The sequence below is a fragment of the Daphnia carinata genome, chromosome 1, assembly GCF_022539665.2.
Source record: "Daphnia carinata strain CSIRO-1 chromosome 1, CSIRO_AGI_Dcar_HiC_V3, whole genome shotgun sequence".
Classification (NCBI taxonomy): Eukaryota; Metazoa; Arthropoda; class Branchiopoda; order Diplostraca; family Daphniidae; genus Daphnia; species Daphnia carinata.
In genome coordinates, this window is record NC_081331.1 from 5,333,034 (window position 1) to 5,359,031 (window position 25,998).

The window sequence follows — 25,998 nt, forward strand, 5'->3', positions numbered from 1 at the left end:
ATTAACAACGGGAATGAAATTCGTTCTCGTGCATCTTCCGCTAAGGACGAGCTGCACTGATTTAATGATATGTCAAAGACCCTTATGGAACCGTCAGAGCACGCTAATAGTGGTCTGTCGGAGGCCGACCATTCTGCATCCAAAATAGAAAGATAATCTCGAAAAGGGGAATTTTTCCATTGTCCCAACCGCTCGCTTTCTGTATGACAAAATATATTTTTTTTGCAACCACTCAACGTTGAATATCAAAACAAATTCTCGTTACCTTTCACATCCCAGATATCAAGACCTTCCATATGAAGTACGAGTAGCTTCATATTATTCTTCCCTGGAGCAAACCTTAATTTCCGAATGGGACTCTTGGAGTGGGGCAAGGGACGGAAGTGGCGTGTTCTCCATTCCCAAATGGCGACGCCACCTTCTGCGTCGCCAAGAGCCATCCACTCGCTTTTCCATGCCATTGAGACGATCCCGTTCAAAGTGTTCTAATAAACACAATTCATAAGCAATTATTGATTTGACAGCAAAACATTAAAGAATTACCGGCGGCGACAGTCGTGCACCGTCTTTGACCACACTTCCATCGACAGTCAAGTGGTAAAGATTTCCATCCGGATCAGCGAACACAAAAAACTCCTTTACGCTCATACCCGTCAACAAGGTGACACCTATCAAAGTAAAGATTATGGCACTAAAACAATTTACTCAAATAGACGAGGACGCTTTACTTGAATCTGAATCTTCGGCTAGAGATTTCTTTACATGTCGCTGAAGATGGGAAGGTAGCCACTCTAGACTAGTGATGGTAGGAAAACGTTTCGGGAGTGTGCGGATAAGAGTCAAATGACGCAAATCCCACAGCTCAGGTGGCGCTTCCTTAAAGACTACCATAAAGTATTGCTTTAACGGCGAAACGCGCACGAGCTCTATTGGCGATTCTTCTCCTCGATCGGCTCGAATTGACACTACCCTTCCCGTTTGAACGTTTGTCAAGAGGATTTCGTTACGCACCCATCCACCAATTGCAGCCGGAGGAGACTGTGCGTGGCTAAGAAATTCATCCATTTGAATCCATTCGATGCCTAAGAAAGAGAAACCAAAGACTGAAATAAAAAACACAAAATATTAAAATGGCATCGTTTTACCTTTAACAGCGTAGTTATGCACAGCAAGTTCCTTTTTGATCAGGCCAGATGATACATCACAAACTTGAATGGTTCCATTTGCGCAACCGATTGCTGCCAGTGGTTGGTAGTATTGCCAATTTTTAACAGTGAGTGGTGGACACATTTTCATAACGAACTGATTGGAAGAGGGTACGTAGCCAGATAATGATGTCAGCAATCCTGAGAGACAGAATTTGAGTGAAAGTTTGCTATCACAGTTGGTCCACAGGGGAGGCATGATTTCGGCTAGACATCCCTGCTGTTTCATAACGTTTGAACTAGTAAGATAATAGAAGTAAATTAGGCGTTAATACTGAATATGACAGATGATCACACCTCAAGTCGTAGAAGTAAAGCCTTCCGTCAGAAAGCAGGAGAACTGTACGGGATTCTAGAAGAGGATGCAAAGCAGCCCCAAGGATTTTGTTGTTTTTGGTTAACCTAATACTGTCTGTCTGTGATCGTTGTTCGTAATGTAACTCAACATCTAATTCTGGTGTGTTCCACGGAGAATGGGATGGGGTCGTAGTTTCCATTGATTGCATGATTCCTTTTCTGATTCGGCCACTCAACGAGCCAGACTCGTGGACACAAATCAATACATCCCTTTGACGACATAGTATCAGTTGTTGTAGTGGAGAATAGCTTCGGTCCGTTGACAGCAAAACCGCGACTGTATGGTGGATGCGTAGGTCTACCAGAAGGATTTCCCTGGCATAGACCAAGCAAATTATGTGGCGTAAACAACGATGGAAGCTAAGCTGAAGGCATTCATTAAGTGAAGTCATGCCCTGCTCTTCTGGGCGGGGGGCAGATTCGCCAACAATGATGTCTCGCATCAATTTACGAAGCCGATCACGAGAGCGATCGGAAGAGCTGGTTGGGAATGAAACACTTGGAGTACCAGGTGTTGTGGCAGCTTTTGGAGACGAAATATAGAACTTCCGACCATTGCTGGAGGAGGCTTTATATAACGAAAAATCTTCCACGAAAAGGATGCAATCAGGACATAGAACTGCAGCGTAAACATCGGAGAGTAATTAGTTAGATTGGATTTTCTAATTAGACACCTCGGTTCGGAAATTACATGCCAGTCGTGTAGAATCAAATGGATCTAAATCTATTGCAAGAATATTTTCAGTATATGTTTTTTTCCATAATTTATTTCCTGTTGTGACATCCCAGACCACAAATGAATAAGGAGGGTGTATAACCATCAGATACTTTTCACTTTGGTCAAAGTGTTTGGACCACATCATATCTAAAGATGAAGACGAACAGTTACATTAACTAGAGCATGGTAACACTGAAAAGACCATTACCTTGTATGGGTCTATTCCCATCACTTAAAATGTGTAATGCCACACCAGTTATCACATCCCAAATGATTATCAGACCTGAAGTATCAGCAGATGCAAGAAGTATAGGTTGATATGTCGATTTCTGGGTTGACGCACCCGACATTGTGGCTCCTGACATTATTCGTCCAGGCCATTTTACCTTTTTTAAAACCACAAGGCTAACAAGAAATGGATTTTCAACTGAATGAAACAATGAGCATCAAACCTTGACTATAGCTGCTTTATGTTTATCTAGTGTTTGAACCACTTGTAACACAACAGTATCAACTACCACAACTGTGTAATTCGAGCCATAGGCTAGAAGACTGGTAGAACTCCTGTGAAATCAAATTTTTATTGGGAAGATATTTTTTGATTTTACTTCATATTATAGAAAAAGACATATAATTACCAATCTAGTGCCCCCTTGTTTTTTATGCAACAGGCGGCCGTCAAGCTTCGAGGCAATATCCGAGGATAGTTCGCCTCCTTCTGGGTGGTTTCCTCCATTTTTCAAAAAATATTTCGCAACCCTATAGCTTGCTAAGCATAATTAATATTCCTTAATAATGTAGGGGATTTTTATTTGGCAAGGGATGAATTAGAACTTATGAAACCGGGGGTGTGACCACTTATATCCCTACACACTTAAGAGAACAAAAATGTATTGTCTAACACCAATGGGAGCAATTCAGTGGTAGTACTTGCACAACATGTGTCGTCTGAAAGAGCAGACTACATATCTGTTCTGCCTTGTTCTGTTTGTTTTTAAATTTGATTTTTCGACTAGCTTGCCTACCTACTAACCTGTTAGCAGCACTACTGTACGCCCCGTTAGAAAACAAACCCCACAGTAAGGAAAACAAAAACTTATTGGTATCGAAGAGGGTCACATAGCCCGATGATAAGCTGCCTGCATCCATGAACCGTCTTTCAGGCCATGGGGAGAACTTACGAACAACCTACGGGTTACGATCACCTCTTCTCTACCTCAGTTTGTGGGTCGATCTTCAACATGTAGTGAACGGTACTACAGATCGATATGAAACGTCTGTATACGTGTAATGTCTATGTATGTAGGTGTATGTGTGTTTTTTTTAGTGTAGTGCCATTTTTAGCCCCTTTATAGTAGGCATGGCTCTTCTTTCTTCTTATTTCTTTTTTCATTTGGTGATGAAGATGTGGAATCTTGCATTATCCGATGATGTGAAGAATCTTGCGAATCCGATGTGATGTATCTTGCGAATTGAGACCTTGAGATGAATCTTCAATGATGAGGGAGAGGGTGGTGGGAGGAGAGCATGGAGGGAGGAGAGGAGGGAATGGAGGGCTTGGAAATTGGAGGTGGCGGGATTTGAACCCGGGACGACAGAATACGAAGGTGATAACCATTGTGCCAGGACCGCACATTCCAACCAAATTTTGCTTTGGGTGTCACCCATTCAAATAGGCAGCTTATGTACTAGGCAACCATAAATGAAGTATAGCGCTGTGGTATCGTTCACGGCTGCCATCCTAATTTTGCGGGGTCGAATCTGTGTTGTTACATTACGTAATTTTTTTTTTGCCTTTGCGGTTTCCATAATTTTTCGTGAAACTTTTTTTTTATTTGGGTCAATTTGGTAAACGATAATATTTATTTTTTTAAACTGTTTTCATGCTTAGAGAAACTAAACATTATGAAAATATGCAACAATGCAAAGCAGAATAAACAATCGTCTGCGCACGGCAAAGAGGGTTAAAATATATCTCGTTGTGTTTGCCTCACTTTTTTTCAATTAAAGTTATATAATAAATATAAAGAAATAGAAATATTTTTGTAGGCATACCTGGAACTCTTAAAACAATTTAGCAGATTCAAAAATCAAGGTTAATTTCCATGTCAAATTCACATCTGTTTTTACCATCAGGGTTCCTTCGAACCCCTTTACAAAATGGACTGGGACGTTATATTCCACAACTTCAAAGGATTACGCTCAAATTTTGTAAAAATCATGGAGGAAGCCGTGGAGTCCGGTACATTAAGTGTGCTTTACATATTTCGAAAATCGAAACAACTTACATGTTTTGTGCAATTTCAGAGACTTCATTGAATCTGATCTGATGGAGTTTGCAAAAACCAATCCTGGAACAGTTGTCTATTTGAAACCTAGAAGGCACCGTTCCCCTTGTATGGTTGCAGAATACTGTAAGGATCACTAATTTTTATTCCCTCCAATTTTTTGGAAATATCTGTAAAGATAGCAAAATGACTATTCTGCAACATTGCATTGATACAGTAAATGGAGAACGTGAATATTTGAGCTGCCATGAGTTCAACAGAGATGAAGTCCTTAAATGGCTCAGTTATATGTGTACTAGATCAGGAACTCCTGTAATGAGATTCAGAAAGTATCAACACACTGATTACCCAACCATACAAGGAGTTTGGAATCCTTTCACCCATCAAGCACCAGAGATGAATTTAGCAGAATACCCTCATGTAAGGACAGAATGTATTATCTTATAAGTAAAAAATTGGTTATTGTTTACCCATTATCTTATAGGAAGTTCTGTCTAAGCCTATTGATCACGGGCCGACTGCAACTGAACAGTTGATCGAAATTTTCAAGAAAACACAAATAGAAGACCCGGCAAGTAAACCAACAAACTAGAACGTTAGGCAATAGCCAAGCCAATACAGTTTAGATAGAAATTTTTCAACAAGATTTATTTTCATGGTAAAGATTTAAGATCAAATCAAAACCAGGCAAAATTTGCTGTAATCAATTTTGTACACCATTCTTAACTAAAGCCAATTGCTCTGATGCGATATCCTTTTCCCAGAGTTTCATATGGTCAGTCTGTAAGACTTTAGAGATTAAAGCCTCTAGTTCTGAATTATGAAACTCTTCGGCGCACAATTTTTTCAAGTTGATCGGGGTAGATGACGGTCCGGGTACAGCAGGCTGGAAAGCCAGAAGGGAAGGATCGTATTGTTTATGTAACTCCAGTGGTGTCCTAAGCGTAAGCATTAACATCGGTCAATCCATATAAACATGACTTTCATTAGGACATACTTTCGTGTTAATTCCATCGATAGAGCTCCGTTGCCAGTTGTTGGATTTTTAAGAAGAATGTGTCGCGCAAATTTGTTCACAATTGGATGGTAATGCCTGACAAGTGAATGCAGTTCCCATAAAGCAGTACTGCCTGCGTTACAGTGCTCGGGCTCTTCTAATTCTGCCAAGAAAGTTCCACTGCCGGAGGAGGTGTCAAGATCCAGAAGCATATCTGTTTGCTTATGCGTCTGTTTGGGGGAGAAACCACCGATTACACAGAAGGTTAAATAAGAAAAAGCAAACTACTTACCATCATTAAGATGCGGACCAAACTGAGCAGACCTATACTGCTATTATGTTGGACTTGAAGAGCCAAGGTTGCAACCCGCTTTGTGAATGCTAAAACGCGGTGGATAGAAACCTTTTTCCTTCGTTTGATTAGCATGTTTTCGAGACAGTCTAGCGCGATGGGCATATCGGAATTCGAAGGCCCTACATTCAGTTTTCATGAGACTAGTGTCAATGAATTAAAAAAATTAATAAACCAAAATATGGCATACCAGCAGTAAGACTGAAAAGGACTTTGTACAAGTGGGAATAGAAGTGAAGAGGGTCGATGTTAAGTGCTTCTCCTTGACCAGAGAGCATAATGAGTACTACTTGAATCGCGTACAAACACTGCCGGTAATCAAGCTGATCGTTGGCGATGAGATTATTGAAAACTTCCACCAAGTCGGTAAAGAAATCCACGTTAATTGTATGTGCGAATCTGTGTACAAAAACAGAATATTATTAGCTACGAATTGTAAAACATATAACAAGTAAATGTATATAAGTACACACTTTGCCAATCCCTGCAAGACGACACCCATAAGACCAGATTTTGGAGCCATCTTCAGGATGCGAAAGTAAATGGTGAAAACCAATTTAACCGTTTCTGTCTGGTATTTACTTTTACTTCCTTTGCTATGCTCTGCTCTAGCAACAACAATTTCTTTCTCCAGTCGTTCAATCTTCTTTCTTCGACGCCTCTCGTTCTTTGACAATATGAGGAGTTTTTCTTTTCTCGTCAAAGTTTTGTACCGATTGATTTCCTCCTCTCTTTCCTTGTCTAAATTTACATCTTTGATTCGCAATGCAATAAGGATGTCCAAGCAGTCGGGTGGAATCTGGTGGTGTCGTTTATTTTTAATCAAGTGATTAACTTGTCGAACAGCGTGCAGGGATATCTCCCCTTTCTTGTCGTCTTTGAAGAGTTTTTTAAACGCAGAACAGACCAAAAGTCGCACCTCGTCCATCTTGTGAGCCGTAAATGGAATCAAAGCGTGTACGATATTTTTCGAAAAATTAAAGTGTGGCATAGCCACTAACAAATCACTTAAGCATTTTAACGCAAAAATCGCAACTCGCTTGGCACGTTCTTCAAGATTTTTCGGATTTTTTTTCATCTCCTTCAGCGGTGCAAGTGTATCTTCTAGTTTTTTAAGAAACATTTGATAGTACTTAAGGAGACGTGCTTCGTTTCCGTAGACTTCTCTGGTAAGTTTCTTTAGTCGTTCACCAGGCTTAGAAGTAGATTTAATTTCAAATCCTGGTGCCAAATCTTTGAAAAGTTCCACCAGACTGGCAGACACTAGTTTAAAACCAGTGATGAAAATGTCTGGAGTGAGTGTATTGTACAATTTCAATACTGCACTGATATGCTCCATTCGTTCATCCGGGTTTTCAAGAATATTGCTCGACGACGACCCAATCAGCGCTTTTAGATCTTCAAGTTTCTGTTTGCGTTGTGCATACATCTCTGCCATGCTTTTGGGAGCTTCTTCTTTTTCAGCATCCTCATCTTCATGATCTTCCTCTTCATCAGACGTTTGGTAGTCAACCTCAATTGACTGCTCTACAATACCCTGCTTAGTTTTAATTGGCAAAAGGTGCTTTGTTTCTTTCTTTGTCAACTCCTTATTGAACAGTTCTTCATTGTACTCTTCTTCAACATTATTACTCTTTTTTTCTTCTAATTTTCTTTTCTTTGGTAAATTACCATTCTGTTCTTTTTTTGTTGCATTATTCTTTAGGAAAGTAACATCTTCTTCATCCATCATATCCATCATTTCATCAGCTTCGAAGTCATCTTGGATAACTACTGGGTTTTTCGCAATTGGTTTGGTGTTATTCATTTTCTTTTTCTTACTGATACCTGGAATAGAGGTTGTAGCATTTTTATTACTTTGCGGGTTCAGGCGGCTGTTGTTTGGCTGGGTTCTATCCCCGGGTCGCAATTTCGTTTTGACCACAGGTTGACGTACTCTAGCACCAGCCTTGTAAGTTTTCTTGTGTTTCATGTGGCTGGCTCGCTTAGTTTTGCTAACCACCATCGTTTTTTTGGCACCTTTCTTTGCCATCTTAACAGGTTATGACAATAATTGGAGCGAACTTGTTCCCTAATATGAAAACAAAAACAAGAACGAGAAATACACCACGTAAGTTTTGTCCAAGTCTAATTCAGACGGCTTTTGGAAAATCACCACGTGAAGTTCTCCGCGTAGTACTGAAACTTGTCGGTAGAGGACTTGTGAAGAAGAGATGAAACGGACTGTATTGAACCAGACCAGAACTCCATGTTTTAAGCGCGATTCGCAAAGATTCAGAAGCTGACTGGTTTATTTTCTTTCTTGTAAGAAATATATTCGTTCAAAAGAAATACTCAATACTTCCATTCCTCTCCAAATTCTTTTTATTGTGACAACACGGAAAATGCATCGTTTTATGACAGAAAAACAAACCAGTTATTCATTTATGAAGTATAATTTTTTTCCTTTTCCTAAATCGACAAAATAGACATTCGAGGGAAACATCAGCAATCTTCAAATTCTTCATCTTCGTCTTCGTATCCGCCTTCTTCATCCATTTCTGTTGGGCCATTTTCATCCTCCGTGCTTTCAAAGTTATCTTCTTCGTCGTCTTCATAACCACCTATTTCTTCTTTAAATTCAAGTTCTTCGTTTATTTGTCCTTCCTCGTCCGCAGAAGAGTCAAATACTGCCTTATCATTGGCTTTGGACGCTATTGAAACTTTGTCTTGTGTTCCTGCTGCATTGGTGCTCTTCACCTTTTCGATTGCTTCAGGTTTTGTCTGTTGAAGTGCAACATTCACGTCAAACGCTCTTTTCGGTTTTACAGAGGGCACTATTTGTTCTCTCTCGATCGCAAAGGAACCAGAAGATACTACTGGCCCTGTGGCCATTTTTCACAACAATTTTTAACTACTTCTCTGACAACACTTCATACGAGATCAAATTTTTTTCAGTCTCATAGCCAGGATGAACTCGGTAGAAGTATACACGTGCGAAGCCAGCAGTGACACACTGCGCAATGAGTACATTGCAATAATTTACGTTGCAGCAACGAATTTCTCAGACTGTGAAAATTGTCCACAATTTTTAAGATTAGAATATTTTTTCCCAAAAATGACTTGAAGACTCTCCCCCCCCCGAGAATAGGCTCAAAAAACGTATGCACTGCGAGTTCCTTTTGACTAAACAACAAAATAGGAAAACTACGTTCAATGCCACATGAAACTAATTTCCGTATGAACTATACAACTTTTGAATAAAGTAGCTTCGGAAAATCCATGTTTAAAAATCTTTAAACCTTTCAAGTAGTACAAGTTGTACATTGAGGTGGCGCGAAGTTAACTTACCAATGTTTTCTTAGGAAGTACAAAGTAGCCGTACCGACTATTGTATTCCCCAATGATTCACAAAAAGTATGGATTGCTTTAGAACATTTAACGTTTCACCTCCCCAAGATCATCAATTGAGTCTTCATCTATCTGAGGCCACTTCTCTGGAAGAAGATCAAACAGATCATCTTTGACATCGCCTTGAATGACAATTTCGTCGTCCCCCGTTACCGAGGCACCGCACGCAAATTTGGTACCGAAAAACTTAGCTGCTGTTTTCAAATCGATGTCTGAAAAATTAAAACCAAGCTTGATGAAAAAAAAACAAAAAATATGAAAGTATGACTACCATATGACTTCAGTCCAACAACACATGTCAGCCTTTTCCTGCCACGGGGAGCAACACTCAAGCTGATTTTCTTGGGTCCACCCTCTTTTTTCTTGGGTTTAGACAAACCCTTGCCACCCCGTTTTTGTCTCTTCTTGTCATCCTCAGTCTCTTTTGATTCTTCTCCTTCATTCTTTCCATCTCCTAAGTAGATTATATAAAATGTACCCCAGCCATTAATATTTCAGGCAAAAAAAAATATTGAATCTAAATACCTATTCTTGCCTGCTTGGCAAACTCTGATGGCAAGTTTTTCTCGAACCATGCCTTGCACTTCTCATGTTCTGCATAAAATTCACAATACTAAAACAAATTGTGTCACTTTGCCAGGTTTTAAAAATTTTACTCAATTAAATTGAATTCCTACCTCTGTTGGTAGTCCACAGTTTCCACAGTAAAGAACTGTCAATGGATAATCAACATCCGGCTTTGGGCCAACAGGTAATCCAGATTCAGTAACATAATACTGAGGTTTGACAGCGACACTCACTACGGGAGTCTCTGAAACCTCATCTCCGGCAGCAGCACAATCTTCAGACATTTTGATAACTGAAAATGACATAAAATGGTATTATTATATGAGTAACGAGGAAAAGAATGATGGCTATTAAAACCGGAGAAAACAGTCCTATTATAATTTTACCAGATATCTGTCTGTCTAAATTAATAGCAACTGACGTGGGAAATGATGACACAGTATGTAACTCTGTTTGCTTCAGGCTCTAGCAGACGGCCGAATCCGCGATTAAAATCCGAATGATGTCGCTAGATGGCTATTCTTACTACCACTTTGAACGAGGAAATAAACGAACGAGTGCATGTGTGCCCTAACGAGCGCTAGACATTCCCCCTAACTTCCTTAGGGACAAAAAAAAACTAATTATCGGCGACATTAACAGTGCCGATGACTGAACCATCTGGCGCCTAGCCATCAGCGCTTGAATCAACAAAAAAAAAGTTAATGGAAATGTGTTTGTCATTTAGAGTGATGATGGAAGAAAGCCTTTTTTTTTCCAATGAGAAAACAGGCTCCCGCTGATGACATTTTCTTTCCAACAAGAATGTGTGAGTATCATTTCGTAACAGTGCCGCTAGCTATTGTGGTGAATTTTTTCCTGTATCTCTTTTGACGTTAAAAAGAGACACGCGATTCCACAAATCTTTGCCGAGGAATTTACAAGCTGGTCTTTTAAAGAAATCGGAACCACCACATCCTCGGCAGCATAAGAATGACGCAATGAGGGGTGAAAGTCGCCAGTATGTTTTTTTTTTATAGGGTTTCCTCGCCTTTGAAATATACGGGGCCCCTCCTTCTCATCGTGATTTTCTCTAAAAAGGCCATGTCACACTGGCTTCCTTCCCATCCCCCATCGTTTTTGCTGTTATTTAAAAACAACTTTATTAGTTACGATTTTGACTGGTTTTTTATGTGTCCATCAACTGATTGGATTACGACGAACGGTGTCAAAAGGTTCAGTTGTGCTGACTGTATAAGATTTAATGATGGAACGAGTAAAAGAATAAAGAATGTTGTAATAAAACCACACACACACACACACACACGCTATATAGACAGCCAAACAAGCGTTACCGGAGCGACGTAAAGTTACGCATTAAAAAAAGAAAAGGGATCGCAGGGTCACGCGATGCCCGGCGACGTTATTCGAAACCAGCCCTTTCTAACTGGGGTGGGTATGTTGTGAGTTGATTAGCTTTTAACATTCCCATGTGTGTCTCTTTTTCTCGCGGAATGGCTTCCGAATCAAATATCTTTTTTCTTAAGAAAAAAAAATCTAAAAAAAAGGCGGTTCTTTAAACAAAAATTGTTTCTCTTTAAAAAAAACCACAAAATGAGTCACACAACAGACAATGACGTCATTTGAATCTTCTTTTGTTCTCTTCAAAGTGACGTTGTTTGTTCTCCGGGACATGCAAGGGATAGGCTGTGTGCTTTTTCTTTTCCAACCATGTCACGAAGCACGTTCCAACCCCCCGTGAGTTATACGGCGCCATCAACTTGAAAACTCTTATGGGGTTTTGTATTGTGTTTTCTACTATCCCCTTTTTCCTTTCCGATCATTTTTTTTTTCTTTCCTGGTTCTCATGCAAATGTTTACCTTCATTAGCGGATTGAAGGCTGTAATCAACGTATAACGATGGCGGTGATTAGATCGTGAACCTTTTAACATTCCCGCATCATTTTTTCGATCGTCTGATTTGCCTATCAAAAATAAGAGGTCGTGAGTGCGCTGGAAACGTGCGGATTCTTTTAGGAAAAAAAAAAGCGTGTGGGATTCCAGTTTGGTTGAAACTATAACTATACGACGATCAAGTAAATACAACTGCAAAGAAGGTTGATAAAACTAGTTTTTTTTACGTACCTTTTTTTCCCCTACGTAGAACTGACAAGCGAGTAGACAGGCAAAGAGAGATAGTGCGGCTGGACAGCAGGCGTGCTAGAGTCAACTTTATGTCTGTGGGAATAAGGGGAAAGTTTTTTTTTATCAGAAAAGATGTAACGCATTCTTTGTCCCGCCACACCTGGATAACAATCAACAGTTTCTACCCAAGAAAAAAATATATACCTTGTATGTTGTTTTGACATTTTGAACTGCAGCAGAGGGCAGCAGCAGAAAACTCCGCTCTTCCATCACGGCTAAAAAAAAAAATGTACCCATTGCATTTTCTATCCTTAAAAAATACAGGCATGCAACGTTCCCTGCGTAATCATCATATCACAATAGTAAAGTGGCTTTAGATGGATGAGATGGACCTTTGGTAACTATGCAGTGTGTTTACTCTCTCTGTTTAGTACATCTATATATCTCTTATTTACTCTAAAAGGGTCTTTGAGCAAAAAGCGGGGAGAATTAGTTATTTGATATGTCAGTCTAGTAAACTTGTGGTGAGGAAACCAATAACAAGGGCGAGCGGAATAAACCCCTCGGCAACAACAACAACGCCCGTCTCGAATATCCTTCCATCTGCATATATGACGTCTCTCTTTTCTCCGGCCGACAGAAAACACACACACACAAATAAATTCCTATTTCATTTCCCTTATGTGATGGCCTACTACTAATCCATTCATGTGTCAAAAAGTCAGTTATTATTATTTCATTTCTTTTTTTTTTTTCGAGAGGGTGGTTGCTGCGTTCATCCACTTGAAAACGATGTAATACATTTTTCTACGAAGGGGAAAAAAAAAGACGTGAAGAAACATAACTTGTCAGGCCGAGTTCAAGGTTGAAAGCGCGTTGCTCGCTTGTTTCACGTATTTCTTACGCGTCCACATCACAAAAGGAAGAAAAACTGGTTAAACGCCATTCTTTTAACGTTTGGAAGAATGCTCTGCGTTGTTTTCAAATGTTGTGAAATAATGCAATTCAAGAAGCCAATATAAAGCGTTGTGTGATGCTAATATGATGACTGTCGAACAAGTTCGCCTGCCGACAATATGTGCGCATATTAAAAAACACGAAATTTTTTTTGACGTGTGCAGATAAAAATAGAAGGCCGCTTCGTTTAGTTCCAACGTTTTCGTTTATCATCGCGGCAGCTTAAAAGATAAGGAAAAGAGCCATATAAGCCCCCCCTGCCTTAGATAGTATTGCTTTTATTGTTTACCTTTTTTTCCCCCCAATCACGTCAGCCAAAAGTCCTGTCATTTTTACAACAGCGCAGCCATAGAGTTGTTGAGATACGTAGTTCGTCGTCAAGCTAGTATCACTAAACAAGGACGTCGACCAAAGGTCTTCGTTTTTCCGTTACTTCACAAAAGTCGTTGCTCAACAAGAGCGTTGCGTGTTTCTGACCAACTGGAAAAAGAAAAAGGGAAATTTATTTTCCAACAGAGAGCTCGTGCCAACTAACTTTGAAAGACAGAACGACCTTCTTCTACATGCCGGCCTAGTAAATTTCAAGGGAAAAAAGAGAGAAACATTTACCAGCAGCTAGTCGTTGACGGAGTATAAAACTGCTGGGCCTCAGATAAAAAGCCTCCCACGCGCCTCTTGAAAATTGACGTTATGTGCCTTGTTTGGGCGTACACAACATCGAATGTAATCCATAAATTTTTGGTATTTTTCGAGTGCTGTTCTACCCTGTAATCAGCTTTCTTCCATTTACAGTCAAACAAAAAACAGGGAAATATTTACGAAGCTTTTTAATTTCAAGCGTATATATTTATCGCTTGGTGGAATCAACGGCATTTTAAAAGAAAATTTTCTTTTTTTCTCCCATTGCTTTTAATAAAAATGTGATAAAGATAAAAGAAGAAACTAAAAAGGACTGCCTGCGGCTTTGCATTAAGAAAAATGTAAATTTACGATGGGTTCACAGACTCTAGGAGGATATACACAACTTGAAGGGAAGACCAGTCAGTAGCGCACATCCAACTGCGCGAGGGGCTTCCACCTTTTTGCTACCTGTGTGTCAGTAGGCAAGCAATTTGCCAGACGACCGATCGAGCCTTTTGTAATAAATGATTTTTTTTCTTTTCTTTTCAGTGCACACATGTCTGTCGTCTTTTGACGTGAGGGCGCGTGGAACTAGTACGTACTGGAATGTCCTTGTACAAAAAGAAATTCCACGTAGGCCTATTGATTGTGAGTCAATTTGGGAGTGGCCTCCTTTTTTTAGAAATATTCAGGGTCCCTTAATGTTCTCCCTACAGTCGAAAATCATTTATACAGAAGGAGAAAATAGTCATTCATTTCAATCTACATATGTACAGCTTCGCTGGTATTATTCTGCCTCTACCAATGGTGGCATATGCTGATGGGCACAACCCAAAAAAAAAAAACGATAACGATCTATAGGGCGCGGTCTTTTCCACCTTTCATAGAAATTATTATATGTTTTTTTTTTTCAAAAGCGATAAGAATAAATTGAAAACTGCGGCTAATATTAAGATATACGGGAAATCAGTTCAAACTGGTCGTTATTTTCCCCGGAAGCTTGTTAGAGGCCTCCTCCTGATTTAAACGAAATGTTTCCCTTTTTTTTTTTTAAAAACCAAGTCAAACAGGTCGATAGAGAGAATGAAATTTCAATTGGAAATGAGTCTTCATTCAGACCCCCAAGGCTGTATAGTAACTGTCTGTTGCAATTTCGTTTGAAAAAAAAAACAATAGGTAAGACCTCCCCCCTCTCGAACAACAGGTATGTTTTTTTTTTATCCTAACATCCGGTTGGTATACACCCAAATAAGGTTCTTTTGTTTCCGGCGGCGGCCATCTTTCTTTTACTAGAAAGAAAATGCGGTTAGGGAAAAGAGTTATGGCGTTTCAAGTGGCACGGGTTCTCGCGCAACAACTCAAACATGTTTTGGTGACTAATGTCTTAGCTTCAGTTCTCAATCATAGATGTAAGCGTACATCTCCCGCAAACATTTTCCGCTCAATCGTGAGGGTGACGTCATCCCATGGTTTTGACCGGAAACGGGTTGCACCACCGCACCGCCCCCATAACACAGACTTATCTTTTTTTCTTTTTCGACACACACAAATTTCTCCTGTGATTCACCAATGAAATGTTTCCGCTTGACTACCGTTTTGATATGCAAATTAATTGAGCGTGTCTAAATTTGGCAATGGAGACAGGCGGACCCAAAATATTTCCATCATTGTATGTGTTGGTTAATGGCAGTACTTTTGATTGTAAATAGTGAGAATATGCTTGTGTGTATAATTATGAGGAGGTGCTACAGTCTCCCTATAAGCGTGAGCACACGCCATCACCCGGTGGGTATTCCTAGAGAGGGACCATCACGCAGTTCATTAGCTATTAAAGCATTTGTTGTCATCTATTCCCTCCCACCAGTTGGGAGGCCAGTGCAAAAAGGAAAACCGGTAGCCTAAAAACCAAAAAAAAAAATCCAATGACTTTGATGGCCGTCACGAACTCACAGCCAACGTGCATGCAGTGTTGTAATGTTGATTATTCATCGTTTCAAAGACGTGCGAGTGTTTTGTTTAGCTTTCGCGTGACTGCGTTGTACTGGGTGTTGGAAAAATATCAAGAAAAAATAAAATAAAGAAGCCGTAACGGACAAAAAAGAATCGAATTCTGAATTGCCAGAACTCAGAAGAAGAGACTCTCTACACGTCATCGAATTGGCGCCGCTAGGTGGCCAATGCCCTCTGGCGTTAGTCAGCCATTAGAAAGAGCTCTGCAGTGGCGCCAGCCGTCTTCCTCATACCAGTTTAGTACGAAGCCGAGAGCAGCTAGAGATCGGTCGTGTGTTCATGTGTCGGGTCTCTCTCCACCTTTTTTTTAAACCAGAAAGAGACACTGAGGAGAGAGAGAAAGAGAAAAATACCTTTGCATTTAAGTCTCGAGGGGTGTGTGTGTGCGATTCTCCGCTTGTCCACCCCATAGAACATCGCATTTCCGGATTATCAGGCTATCGCCATCTTTTTTTTTTCCGCGTGGGATATTTGATTGTGTTTCATTGAGTGTGTGTGTGTCTTCAGTTACCCCAGTTGGAATTCAGTTTGTGGCTGATGCCCACGTTTCCTATAAGTTTATCCCTACCTGGAAACTGACAATATTAAGCCGGCGGCTGCGTTCGATTTCAGACGCAACAGGTAATCGAAAAGAATTTATTTTCAAATATTCTTTTGAGGGAAAAAAAAAATTCGTAGTGAGAGGTTGCCATTTCCTTTCTCTGGTTGAGGGTACCCTTTTCTTGGAAGAAAAGTTATTTGATATTGTCGTGAGAGACATGGGCGAATCAAAAGCCAATTAGGAGGATGACGTCACGAAAGTATGGCGAAAAAAAAAAAAAGAATTGTTGGTGGCCTACAACAGGTGTGTGGGCTAAAAAGGCGTGGGTTGAAAACTCGGTGCACTGGGCATACCTGTACCCTCCCTCCTTTAACGGATTGCTGTGGTGTAGTGTATGCAAGTCACGCTGCTGTGGTTGAAGCTACCTGGGCGACGCCGTTTTTTTTCTCTCTAGAAAAGGCAACCGTGACGGAATGGCTGTCACATACTCGAAAAATTGTAGCCAAAAGATTTTTTTTCTTTTCTGTTCAACAAGAGTGGCCTGCTATAATAATACCAACAAAAAAAAAATGAAATTTCCTAATTTTTGTCCTTTGAAATTAGATATGAGGCCGTTATCGCCATCGACCGGACCGTATGGCACGGATTATTGAGCCATCCTTTTCGTACTGAGACAGTGCCCACGACTTCGTTCACTACCTGGTGTGTGCGTGTGTCGACTATAAAAGAAACGGAGAAAAAAAAAGTGTGTTGATTATCAACGAGGCGGGTCGAATTATCGTGACTGTGATTACTATCGTTTTGACATGAAGAAAATGCGTTGTTGTTCAGTGACGGCGGTGGCGCTGCTGCTGTTGATTTCAAACGTTTTGGCCGGTAAGTGTCTTGTTGTTTTTTTGAATCATTACATGGTGCCAACACTTTGGGTCAAGGATTCGACCTCGTTCAACCTCTCTCTCTCCCCTCAACACACAAATAGGGGAAAATACGTTTTCTATTGAATTTCGTTATCTGTTTGATACTCAAGGGCTGTCGCACTGGAAAAATAAAAAGCTCTTGGATAATCCATCGGGAAATATGGAATGAGGGAGAGAAAGAAAGAGTTTTGTCATCCCAACATAGGCCTTTTGTTGTCCCCCTTTCTTCAGAGTACACTCCACCTTTTCTCGGTCTACCACCTGCTTGCCTCGAGGCTACGCCAATGGCTGGTCAAACGGAATGAAAAAAAAAAAAACATGTCCAAGCAAAGTACCAAACATGAACTAAAAAATTCTAGTAAACCCTGAAGGGAAACGATTGAATTCCTATATTTAAGGGGAAAAAAATTGGTCCTTTTGATCGCGTGGTTTTATTTTCTTTTTCTGGTATGTACGCCTATTTCACGACTAGAGAAAATGTTTTCAAAGATGGCCGTTATTTTTTTCTTCAAACCGAGAAAAAAAAAAGTTGGAGAAACAAAAGAAGAATAGGGCGCCACAGGTAGCTCTGGCTCTCCGACCCTCTTTTTTTCGAAACAGCGCTCCGGGCGACCTCCATTCGTCTTGCTACCTTTCAGGTACATTCTCCCAAGGGGTGACTCGAAGTTCTTGGCGTGCACCGCCATCTTGGCTTCACCTCGACCATATGCTAATGAACTCTTTTTTTTTTTGTGTTGTTGCTGCTTGAATTTCAATCGACTGTTTCCTTATTTTTTTTGTGAAACTTTTCGTACGTCACCAAGGAAATGAAAAGTTTGCACAGGTGTGCAATTCTTGCTTTAGGGTATTTACAAATTAATAAAAGTTAGGGAGTTTTACTTTCTTTTCGGCTATCCGGTGATGCACTTTTTATTTTCGTTTGAATTTTGGAGTTTGTACAGTCGTTCCATGTTTATCCAAATCCCCCCCCCCCCCCCCCCCTCCCTCGTTCAAACATGCGGGACAAACCCTTCCGGCCATTGTTCCCCCCCTCCGAAACTCTCTAGTCGGCCAACAAGATGGCGTGTTGTGTTATTCGGAAGCGATAAGCTGTTGTGACTTTGGAGTTGTTGCCATGACGACCTTGAGCTCTAGTAACGTCCAGTCGGCACGCAATCTTAACATTATCTGCGGGACTAAAATTTTTTTTCATCTGTCAAAAAAAAAAAAAAAATAGAAAAGAAAAAGAAAGAAAACTAGTTGGTCGTATATTTTGGTTAGCCAGATTCAAGAGGGAGCCATGTTTGAAATATGATTTTTCCACCACTTTTGTGTGTGTGTTAAAATGTTAGCGGCTGTAACTCGATCCCAAGTCCAGATGGCAGTCGTAGTCGTACGGCTTTTTACTCTATGCTTTTTAATGACTCGTAGAGAAGGAAAGAAGAAAAAAAATCTTTCACAAATTTTATTTTCTTTCACTCTTGCACCCCTAGTGAAAACATGAAAAATGAAGGGGGAGGAGGTTTTTTTGTATGCTGTTTTGCTGCTGTTATAGGGGGCTTTGTGGTGCCGGTCAACCGGTTAAAATAGACCCCGCTTGAACGGCTTCACGCCCCCTCTAAACGATCCTTACGGTGTTGACCCCATTCGTCAGGGCTAACACAGCTCTCCTTCTTTCTCTCCCTCTCTTTTGAATACGGACCCTGATTTCGTGTTTTGGGGGTGCGAGTTTCCCCTCGAATAGGTAACCATTATTGTCAAGGTACTGTGCCGAGTTCATTGGCATTTGACCGAAGATAATGTGATTATTTCCGTGTAATATCATTTCTATACAGCTGTTGTTAAGAAGAAAGAAAGAAAAAATGGAGAGGGGGATGTTTTCAAAGGTTTACATTATCGCTCATCGATATTGTAAGCGGTAGAGAATAACGTGAAGTGTTTTGATTCCCGTTTGCATTCAGGGAGGATGTTGATGGGTGTTATTCTCTTAATCCATCATCAGTTTGATTGGTAGTTTATTCTCCCCCCCTTCCTTGTTTCTTCTTTTTTTCAGGTTGTTCAATGAGAAAATTACCGGTGTGCATTGCCGTTTCCTCTAACGGATGAATACCTTTTCTCTGTGCAATAAAATGGGGAAAAAATAGCAGGAAAAGTGGTGTTCTTTTTTGGTCGGTTCACCTAACAGTGCTCTCTTCCCACGCCACTTTTAGTTTAAAAGAGCCCGTAGGCTTTAGTGATAGTAAAATAGAAAACAAAATAGGCTTCGTGATGAACTTATTCGACGTGTAACATTGGGGAGACATTTCCCCCCTTTTGTTCGTTTAATAAACTTTTCATTTCTCCTGTTGCTTAATGGGATTACACTTGTAGGTCCAAATGTTTGAAAGGAAAGGGGGGGGGGGGAATGTTTATCGAGTTTGTCGTCGCTTTTTGTTTTTGTTTTAATTGCATTTTGGCGTTCCCACCGCAATGGACTTAATGGTGTACGGTTGGGGGAGAGTTGACTGGAGCGTGATTCCGGCGCTGTGTGTCCGCGAAATTCATTGGTTCATAAATTTAAATGAGGACAACAACACACAAAAAAATTTTTTTTTTGAAATTTTTACGAGATGCCATTCCTAGTTTTCTTGACAAAAATGTGTTTTTTTTTTCTTTTTCTTCTTATTGGTCATGCAGATGGTTCCAACGAGTCGCATCACGTGACTGTGAGGCAAGCGACTGGCGGCGGTCGAAGTAACCGCGTGACGGATACCTTTGTAACACCCAGTCAACAGGAATTGGAGCGAACAGGGTCTCCTGTAAGTTCTCTCTCTCTTTGTATCCTAAATTCATCTGCATTCGATCATTGCATTGTTTTTTTTTTTTTTTAATTCAATTACCTTAACAGCGATCGAACGCTAATAAGCGCGTGGAGAACAAGTACCGACCCGTTTTCTACAAATGCGAATCTGCCGCTTTGGAAGAAGGCAAACCACCTGGAACGGTTGTCTCCGAAGTCAAAGCGTACGACAACGACACCGATTCGGCTGGTGATATCTTTTTTACCATCTTGCGTGCTGGATCGGAAAAAGAATTCGAAGTCGATCCCGTTACGGGTAGCATTCGGAGCAGCAAGGTAAAAAAGAAAGAAAGAAGGAACAAACGAATGAAAATTGCCACGATTTCTTTTTGCTTTTCTCTTTTTTTTTGTTTTTCAGTCATGTAACATTATTTTTCGATTGATTAATTTTTGCTTAGTCGTTCGATCGAGACGAGCCGGCCCGAGAGAAAATTGCCTACGTCACAGTCAAAGCCACAGACAGAGGCACTCCGCCGCTCGAGGCCATTTGTACTTTCAACGTGACTATAGGAGATATTAACGATAATGCCCCCATGGTATGAATTATGCGTCTTAAAAATAACGAAACATAAAATAACGTTTGTTTGGGCTATTTGGCTAAACATTTAAAATTGTTTTGTTTTTTATTTGTCGCCGACAGTTTGACAAATCGGCTTATGATGAATCGGTTCCGCGTGATTTGGAAATTAACAAGCTGGTCATGCGTATAGCCGCCACTGATGTGGACGCGGGCGAAAACGCCCGCATTTCATACGGATGGGATGCCGGATCCGGGCCAGATGCCGACTATTTTGACCTCGATAAATCCACTGGAGCTATTCATCTGAAAAAGAAAATCACGGTATGTAAAAAAAAAAGAAAAAGGCGATCCATTTCAAATGTTTTTTTTTTTCGTTTTTTATGTTTATGACCACCATTCATTTGTTTTATTTGATCTTCTCGTGTCGTTTGCAGCAAAACGAAGGCTACAAGTTTGCGTTGATGGCCGTAGCTCGTGACAACGGATCGGAACCGATGAGTTCTCGAGTCCGAGTCATGATTAACGTGGCTTCTTCAAAAATCAAGCCGCCATTTTTCACTGATATACCTGAACCGGTGAGTTTGCCGGAAAACTACACGTCGTACAAGACCCCGATCGCCACGCTAGCTGCCCATTCCAATATTGCCGCACCCGATCTCTACTTCGAGCTGGTCAAGGGACAAACGGAACAGACCAATAGCGATGAAACATTCCGTATCAACGAACGCGGCAATTCGGTCGATATTCACGCAGCAAAAGCGCTCGACTACGAAAAAGTCACGCAATACATCCTGACTGTCCGCGTCAAAAACGAGGCTGGCGTGGCCGCTGAAACTGTGCTCACCGTCAGCGTCGAGGACGTAAATGACGAAATCCCGACTTTCATGGCCGTCGACGGTGGCAGCGTGCTGGAGAATTCGGTAGCCAATACGTTTGTGCTGAAAGTGCAAGCCACTGACAGAGACGCCACCTACCCCAACAATTGGGTGAGGTACGAGCTGCGCGATTTTAAGGATAAATTCGAAATCGATCGCAACACGGGCGACATCCGCACCAAAGTTAAACTGGATCGTGAAGAGCGCAAATCATATCCGTTGACTGTCGTTGCCTACGATGGCAGAGAGTCGGCCTTGACGTTGGACGGATTGCCCAATCAGAGCGCCAAGAGGTTCCAGATCGAAGTGGCTGACGTCAACGATAACGCGCCTTTCTTCCCGCAATCCGAGTACTTTGCCGAAATCGCTGAGAACGCCGACATCGGAGCCAAAGTCAGCGAATTGACAGCGTTGGATAACGACACGGAGTCTCAGCTGACTTACGATATCGTCAGCGGCAACGCTGGACTAGTCTTCTCCATCGAAGCGCAAACGGGTCTACTCAAAGTCCAGCAACCGCTCGACTACGAGACAACGAAGAGCTACGATTTGATTGTCGAAGTGGACGATGGCAAACAAAAGGCCACCACCAAGGTTAACGTCAAGATTATTAACGTCAACGACAACAAACCGCAATTCATGAACAACAATCCGGAGCATAAATACGGCATTGTTGAGAACACTGTGCCCAATGGGCCCATCGTCCGCGTGAACGCCACTGACCCTGATTACGACCCACTAACGGCCGAGGGGCCCATGAAAATCACCTACACGCTCAGCGGGTCTCATGCCGATTCGTTTCAAATCAATCAGTTGGGAGAGCTGTCCATCGTTCGTCCATTGGATCGCGATTTGCCTGCCGGCCGTCGAGACTGGTCTGTCTTCGTCGTTGCTCAAGATGAATTAGATGGCGTCCGCTTGGAAAACACGTTGGAAGTTGTCGTTTTCTTGGACGATATCAACGACAACGCTCCCTTCCTGGACATGACCCGTGTTGTCTGGCGTGAAAATCAACCACAAGGACGGATCGTCCAGCTGAATGCCAGTGACTACGACGAACCGAAGAACGGCCCTCCCTTCACCATGAAAATGGCCGATACGGCCGAAGACGTTGTCAAAACGGCTTTCCGTATTGAGGGATCCCCAACTTCTTCCTGGTCGTTGATGGCCACGAGAACGTTTGATCGTGAAGAACGGAAGGAATATGCCGTGCCGATTGTCATTAGTGACAGCGGCCAGCCGGCTTCCTTGACCGCCACGTCGACACTGACGGTAGTGATTGGAGACGAAAACGACAACCCCATGTCTGACGGTTCCAGTTCTATCCTCGTCTACAATTATCGTAACTCGCTGCCCGATACGGAAATCGGTCGAGTCTTTGTCCAGGATGCCGATGATTGGGTAAGTCCGTTATTCTGACCGTGTGTCGAACACAGTTTTCTTTGTTGTGAAAGAAAGAAAAAAAAAAATAGGCAATAAATAATATTTTTGGTTTTTCAACACGTTACAGGATTTGCCGGACAAAACATTTGCCTGGTCGTCCAACGCTATTCCGCCTCCGTATTTCACAGTCACGGCATTCGGTGGTTTCATCACGATGCGTACCCGCACGCCACCCGGCGTCTACCCACTCAAATTCCACGTACGCGACAATGTGCGTCAGGAGGAAGCTGACGCCACGGTTACCGTCACGGTCCAAGAGATTACCGAGGAGGCGGTCCGGCGTTCCGGTTCGATCCGGTTGAGCGGCGTTGACCAGGAAGAATTCATTAAAGACACACCCAGCAAGAAGGACCTGCTGCGCCAGAAGGTGGCTGAATACGTTGGCGCCCTAGAAGAGAACGTCGATGTCTTTACGGTCATGAGCAGCTCGCCTTCACGCAACCACAGCGTCGATGTCCGGTATTCCGCTCACGGTTCTCCTTATTACGACCCGGTGAAGCTCAATGGCTTGACGGCCGCCCATCAAGCCGAATTGGAGCGTTTGCTGGACGCTGAAGTTCTCATGTTTGGCATTGATGAGTGTCTGTATGAGAAGAATCCCGTCTGCTCCGAAGGTAGCTGCTCTAATCGACTGGTCATCTCAGACCAACAGCCCTACCGCGTGGCCACCAATACGTCCACTTTCGTCGGTGTCGACGCTCGAATTGTCCCGGAATGCGTCTGCTTGGCCGACGAGTACCTTTCGTCCTCGTCTTGTTCGGCTACCTCGTGTCTCAATGGTGGAACATGCACTGGAGACGCTTCGCGCCCTTGTCGCTGCCCCGACGGATTCCAGGGACCGAGATGCGAAGGACTCGATGTTTCTTTCGGTGGAACTGGTTGGGCCTGGTACGATCCTCTTCCAACCTGCGCCTCCGGTTACCTGTCTCTGACTTTGATCGCCCAGACGGGCAACGGGCTCATACTTTACTCTGGGCCGACTGCTGTACCACCTGATACGAGCGTATCTGATTTCTTGGCTCTTGAGCTCCGAGAAGGTTCTCCTGTTCTCTACCTCGACCTCGGCTCTGGGACGAAACGTCTTGAATTGCCTGACCGTTCGCGTAACTTGGTGGACGGCAAAGCCCACGACCTGGAAATTAGCTGGAATCAGCGATCCGTCCAAATGAGACTGGGCCAGTGCAGTGATGGACAGCCGTACTGTTCAGCTTCCTCTGGTTTGGTTGGTTCTAATGAATACCTCAACGTCAACGGACCTCTTCAAGTGGGCGGCATCACTGCCGACCTCCAGAAACTTCGGTTAGCTCTCAATTGGGGCTCCATTCCCACCGATATTGGTTACTCCGGTTGCATTCAAAACTTGACCTTCAATGGCCTCACTTACAACCTCTACGATCCTGGATATTTCAGAAACGCTACACCTTCGTGCGCCGGCGTAGTCTTGCCCGTCCAAACGGGCGGCTTTGGCTGGGAATTGATTATCGCCTTACTTGTTAGCCTTTTAGTCTTGATGATTCTCATCCTGGTGTTTGTGGCGTACCGGCGACGAAACCGCAAAGACAAGCCCAAAGATTTCCACGACGACATCCGTGAAAACATCATCAACTATTCTGATGAAGGTGGCGGCGAAGGAGACATGACCGGCTACGATTTGTCCGTTTTGCGGATGACGCCAGATGGTAAACCGCTCATTGGTCGCAGCGACGACTATGGCAAGTTGCTCAAGGTATGGTTTGGCTTTCTTCTTTCATTGAAAATGTTAATTGGATTAATTGTATTGCTGTTTTTATCAATTCCAGGACGAAGATTTGAGGCCGAAACGCGCAGCTCCTGGACAAGTGCCAGACATTAGCCAATTTTTGGACGACAATAAAGGGCGTGTTGATCGCGATCCCGACGGCTTGGCCTATGACGATTTACGTCATTACGCATATGAAGGAGATGGAAATTCTATGGGTTCCCTTTCCTCGTTGGCTTCGGGTATGCATAATTATTTTCATGACTTAGCAGCAAAGATATTAATGAACTCATTTTCTTCTAAATAGGAACGGACGACGGCGATTTAGATTTCGAGTGCTTGTCGGACTTTGGTCCGCGTTTTAAGAAATTGGCCGATATGTACGGCGATCATTCTAGCGAAAGCGAAGACGGAGAGGACGGACAACAAGGCGGCCAATCGGGCAGCGAGTCTTGGTGCTGATTCTACTTTATATTAAAAAAAAAGAGCTTAACGAGGCAACTTTTTTTTCCATCCCCCCCAATTCCAGTCTCTTTTATATTAAAAAAAAATCGAAATAGGAAAAAGAAAAAGAAAAGATGACAATTAATCCAATGACAAAATGCGTTAAATCCAACAAGAGAGGACCAAACTGCCCGGCAGTCACAAAAGCGGATGCTATGCAACATTTGTGTTTGTTTTTTTCTTAATTATTCGGTGCGTTGTACAAGACGTTGTGTGATCTCACAGCTCGTGTGTTGGCACTGTTGTTGGATTTTGTTGTTTGTCTGGACGGATGTGACCGTTTTGATGCTCGTCCGTAATGACCATCAATTCCCCTCCCCCCTCTCTCTCTCCCTCGAAAGAAAGTCTTTCTTGAATATGACTTGTATAGAATTTTCTAAATGCGTCTGGAACAAAGAGTTTAAATTGATTCGTGCCTCGCCGTCAAGAGGAAGAAAAAAAAAATAATAGTAACATTTTTTGGAGTTATACAGTAGCCTGTATGTTAATACAGCTAGTCATCAGATTGGTACACCGCGCTGCCCCCCTCCACAACTCTTCCCAATTGTAATACAGAATGATTTTTGTTTTCTCTCCCTTCTCGAGCAAATGCCAATGTTTGTCTGTCGCCATTTCACTTTAATAATCTTTTTTGATTGAAAACGTGTTCTTTTTTTTTCACGGTCTTTAACTAATTGATTCGTTTTGTTATCTTTACACAAGTTTTTTCACACAACACACAACCAGATGCCCTTTGAGTGCCTTTCACCTGCACATGATTTTTTCGTATACTCGCGCGCATTTTCTTGTTCGTGAAGACACAAACAAAAAAATCCATTCGACATTTGTCGAACGTTATGCCAATTTTCTTGTATCTATTTGCGGAAAAAAAAATGCAGAAATAAAATAAAAAATCGTGGTGTTGAAAAAGAACCAAAGTGTTTGCTCCATTGCATTTCATTGTGCACTGTTCGTCGACCCTTTTTATTATTTTTTTTTCAAGTAAAAGGCGTGCAATTTAAGTGGGTCACAGACTTGACGAGGGTGAAAGTCCACTTTCATTTATGTTTCGTGGGT

The 25,998-nt window shown here is 42.0% G+C and overlaps 5 protein-coding genes and 1 long non-coding RNA gene across 6 annotated transcripts in view; 2 read left to right on the plus strand and 4 right to left on the minus strand.

Annotated features, from left to right (window-relative positions):
• LOC130691348 (WD repeat-containing protein 11-like) overlaps positions 1-3,190 on the minus strand; it is a 3,313-nt gene extending 123 nt beyond the window's left edge. Inside the window, exons 1-10 of the mRNA XM_059497159.1 lie at positions 2,919-3,190; positions 2,733-2,844; positions 2,489-2,666; positions 2,254-2,427; positions 1,503-2,181; positions 1,146-1,444; positions 729-1,082; positions 544-668; positions 266-485; positions 7-199 (exon numbers count right to left, since the gene is read on the minus strand). Of these exons, the coding sequence (XP_059353142.1) occupies positions 7-199; positions 266-485; positions 544-668; positions 729-1,082; positions 1,146-1,444; positions 1,503-2,181; positions 2,254-2,427; positions 2,489-2,666; positions 2,733-2,844; positions 2,919-3,016 (2,432 nt within the window). The 5' untranslated portion in view covers positions 3,017-3,190. The remainder of the gene's footprint in view (positions 1-6; positions 200-265; positions 486-543; positions 669-728; positions 1,083-1,145; positions 1,445-1,502; positions 2,182-2,253; positions 2,428-2,488; positions 2,667-2,732; positions 2,845-2,918) is intronic.
• Positions 3,191-4,259: 1,069 nt separating this feature from the next.
• Positions 4,260-5,204, plus strand: LOC130691415 (large ribosomal subunit protein mL43-like). The gene is made up of 4 exons (XM_057514358.2): positions 4,260-4,522; positions 4,588-4,694; positions 4,786-4,988; positions 5,053-5,204. Exons 1-4 carry the CDS (start codon positions 4,386-4,388, stop codon positions 5,158-5,160), a joined length of 555 nt encoding a protein of 184 aa, XP_057370341.1. The 5' UTR covers positions 4,260-4,385; the 3' UTR covers positions 5,161-5,204.
• Positions 5,190-8,087, minus strand: LOC130691414 (nucleolar complex protein 3 homolog). The gene is made up of 5 exons (XM_057514357.2): positions 6,391-8,087; positions 6,108-6,316; positions 5,858-6,039; positions 5,566-5,795; positions 5,190-5,506 (listed from the first exon to the last, which is right to left on the minus strand). The coding sequence occupies exons 1-5, from the start codon at positions 7,947-7,949 to the stop codon at positions 5,272-5,274; spliced, it is 2,415 nt and encodes an 804-aa protein (XP_057370340.1). The 5' UTR covers positions 7,950-8,087; the 3' UTR covers positions 5,190-5,271.
• Positions 8,088-9,252: 1,165 nt separating this feature from the next.
• LOC130691320 (density-regulated protein homolog) lies at positions 9,253-10,337 on the minus strand. Its single transcript, XM_057514244.2, has 5 exons — positions 10,261-10,337; positions 9,985-10,166; positions 9,833-9,920; positions 9,579-9,761; positions 9,253-9,519 (listed from the first exon to the last, which is right to left on the minus strand). Exons 2-5 carry the CDS (start codon positions 10,156-10,158, stop codon positions 9,335-9,337), a joined length of 630 nt encoding a protein of 209 aa, XP_057370227.1. The 5' UTR covers positions 10,159-10,166; positions 10,261-10,337; the 3' UTR covers positions 9,253-9,334.
• A 1,558-nt stretch (positions 10,338-11,895) lies between these two features.
• LOC130691051 (uncharacterized) lies at positions 11,896-12,285 on the minus strand. Its single transcript, XR_009421481.1, has 2 exons — positions 12,203-12,285; positions 11,896-12,091 (listed from the first exon to the last, which is right to left on the minus strand). It is a non-coding gene; the product is annotated as an uncharacterized LOC130691051 (long non-coding RNA).
• A 3,531-nt stretch (positions 12,286-15,816) lies between these two features.
• LOC130691319 (DE-cadherin-like) lies at positions 15,817-25,851 on the plus strand. The gene is made up of 10 exons (XM_057514243.2): positions 15,817-16,207; positions 16,731-17,003; positions 19,700-19,821; positions 19,911-20,138; positions 20,261-20,398; positions 20,503-20,703; positions 20,817-22,658; positions 22,768-24,426; positions 24,500-24,680; positions 24,746-25,851. The coding sequence occupies exons 2-10, from the start codon at positions 16,934-16,936 to the stop codon at positions 24,898-24,900; spliced, it is 4,596 nt and encodes a 1,531-aa protein (XP_057370226.1). The 5' UTR covers positions 15,817-16,207; positions 16,731-16,933; the 3' UTR covers positions 24,901-25,851.
• Positions 25,852-25,998: the final 147 nt, after the last annotated feature.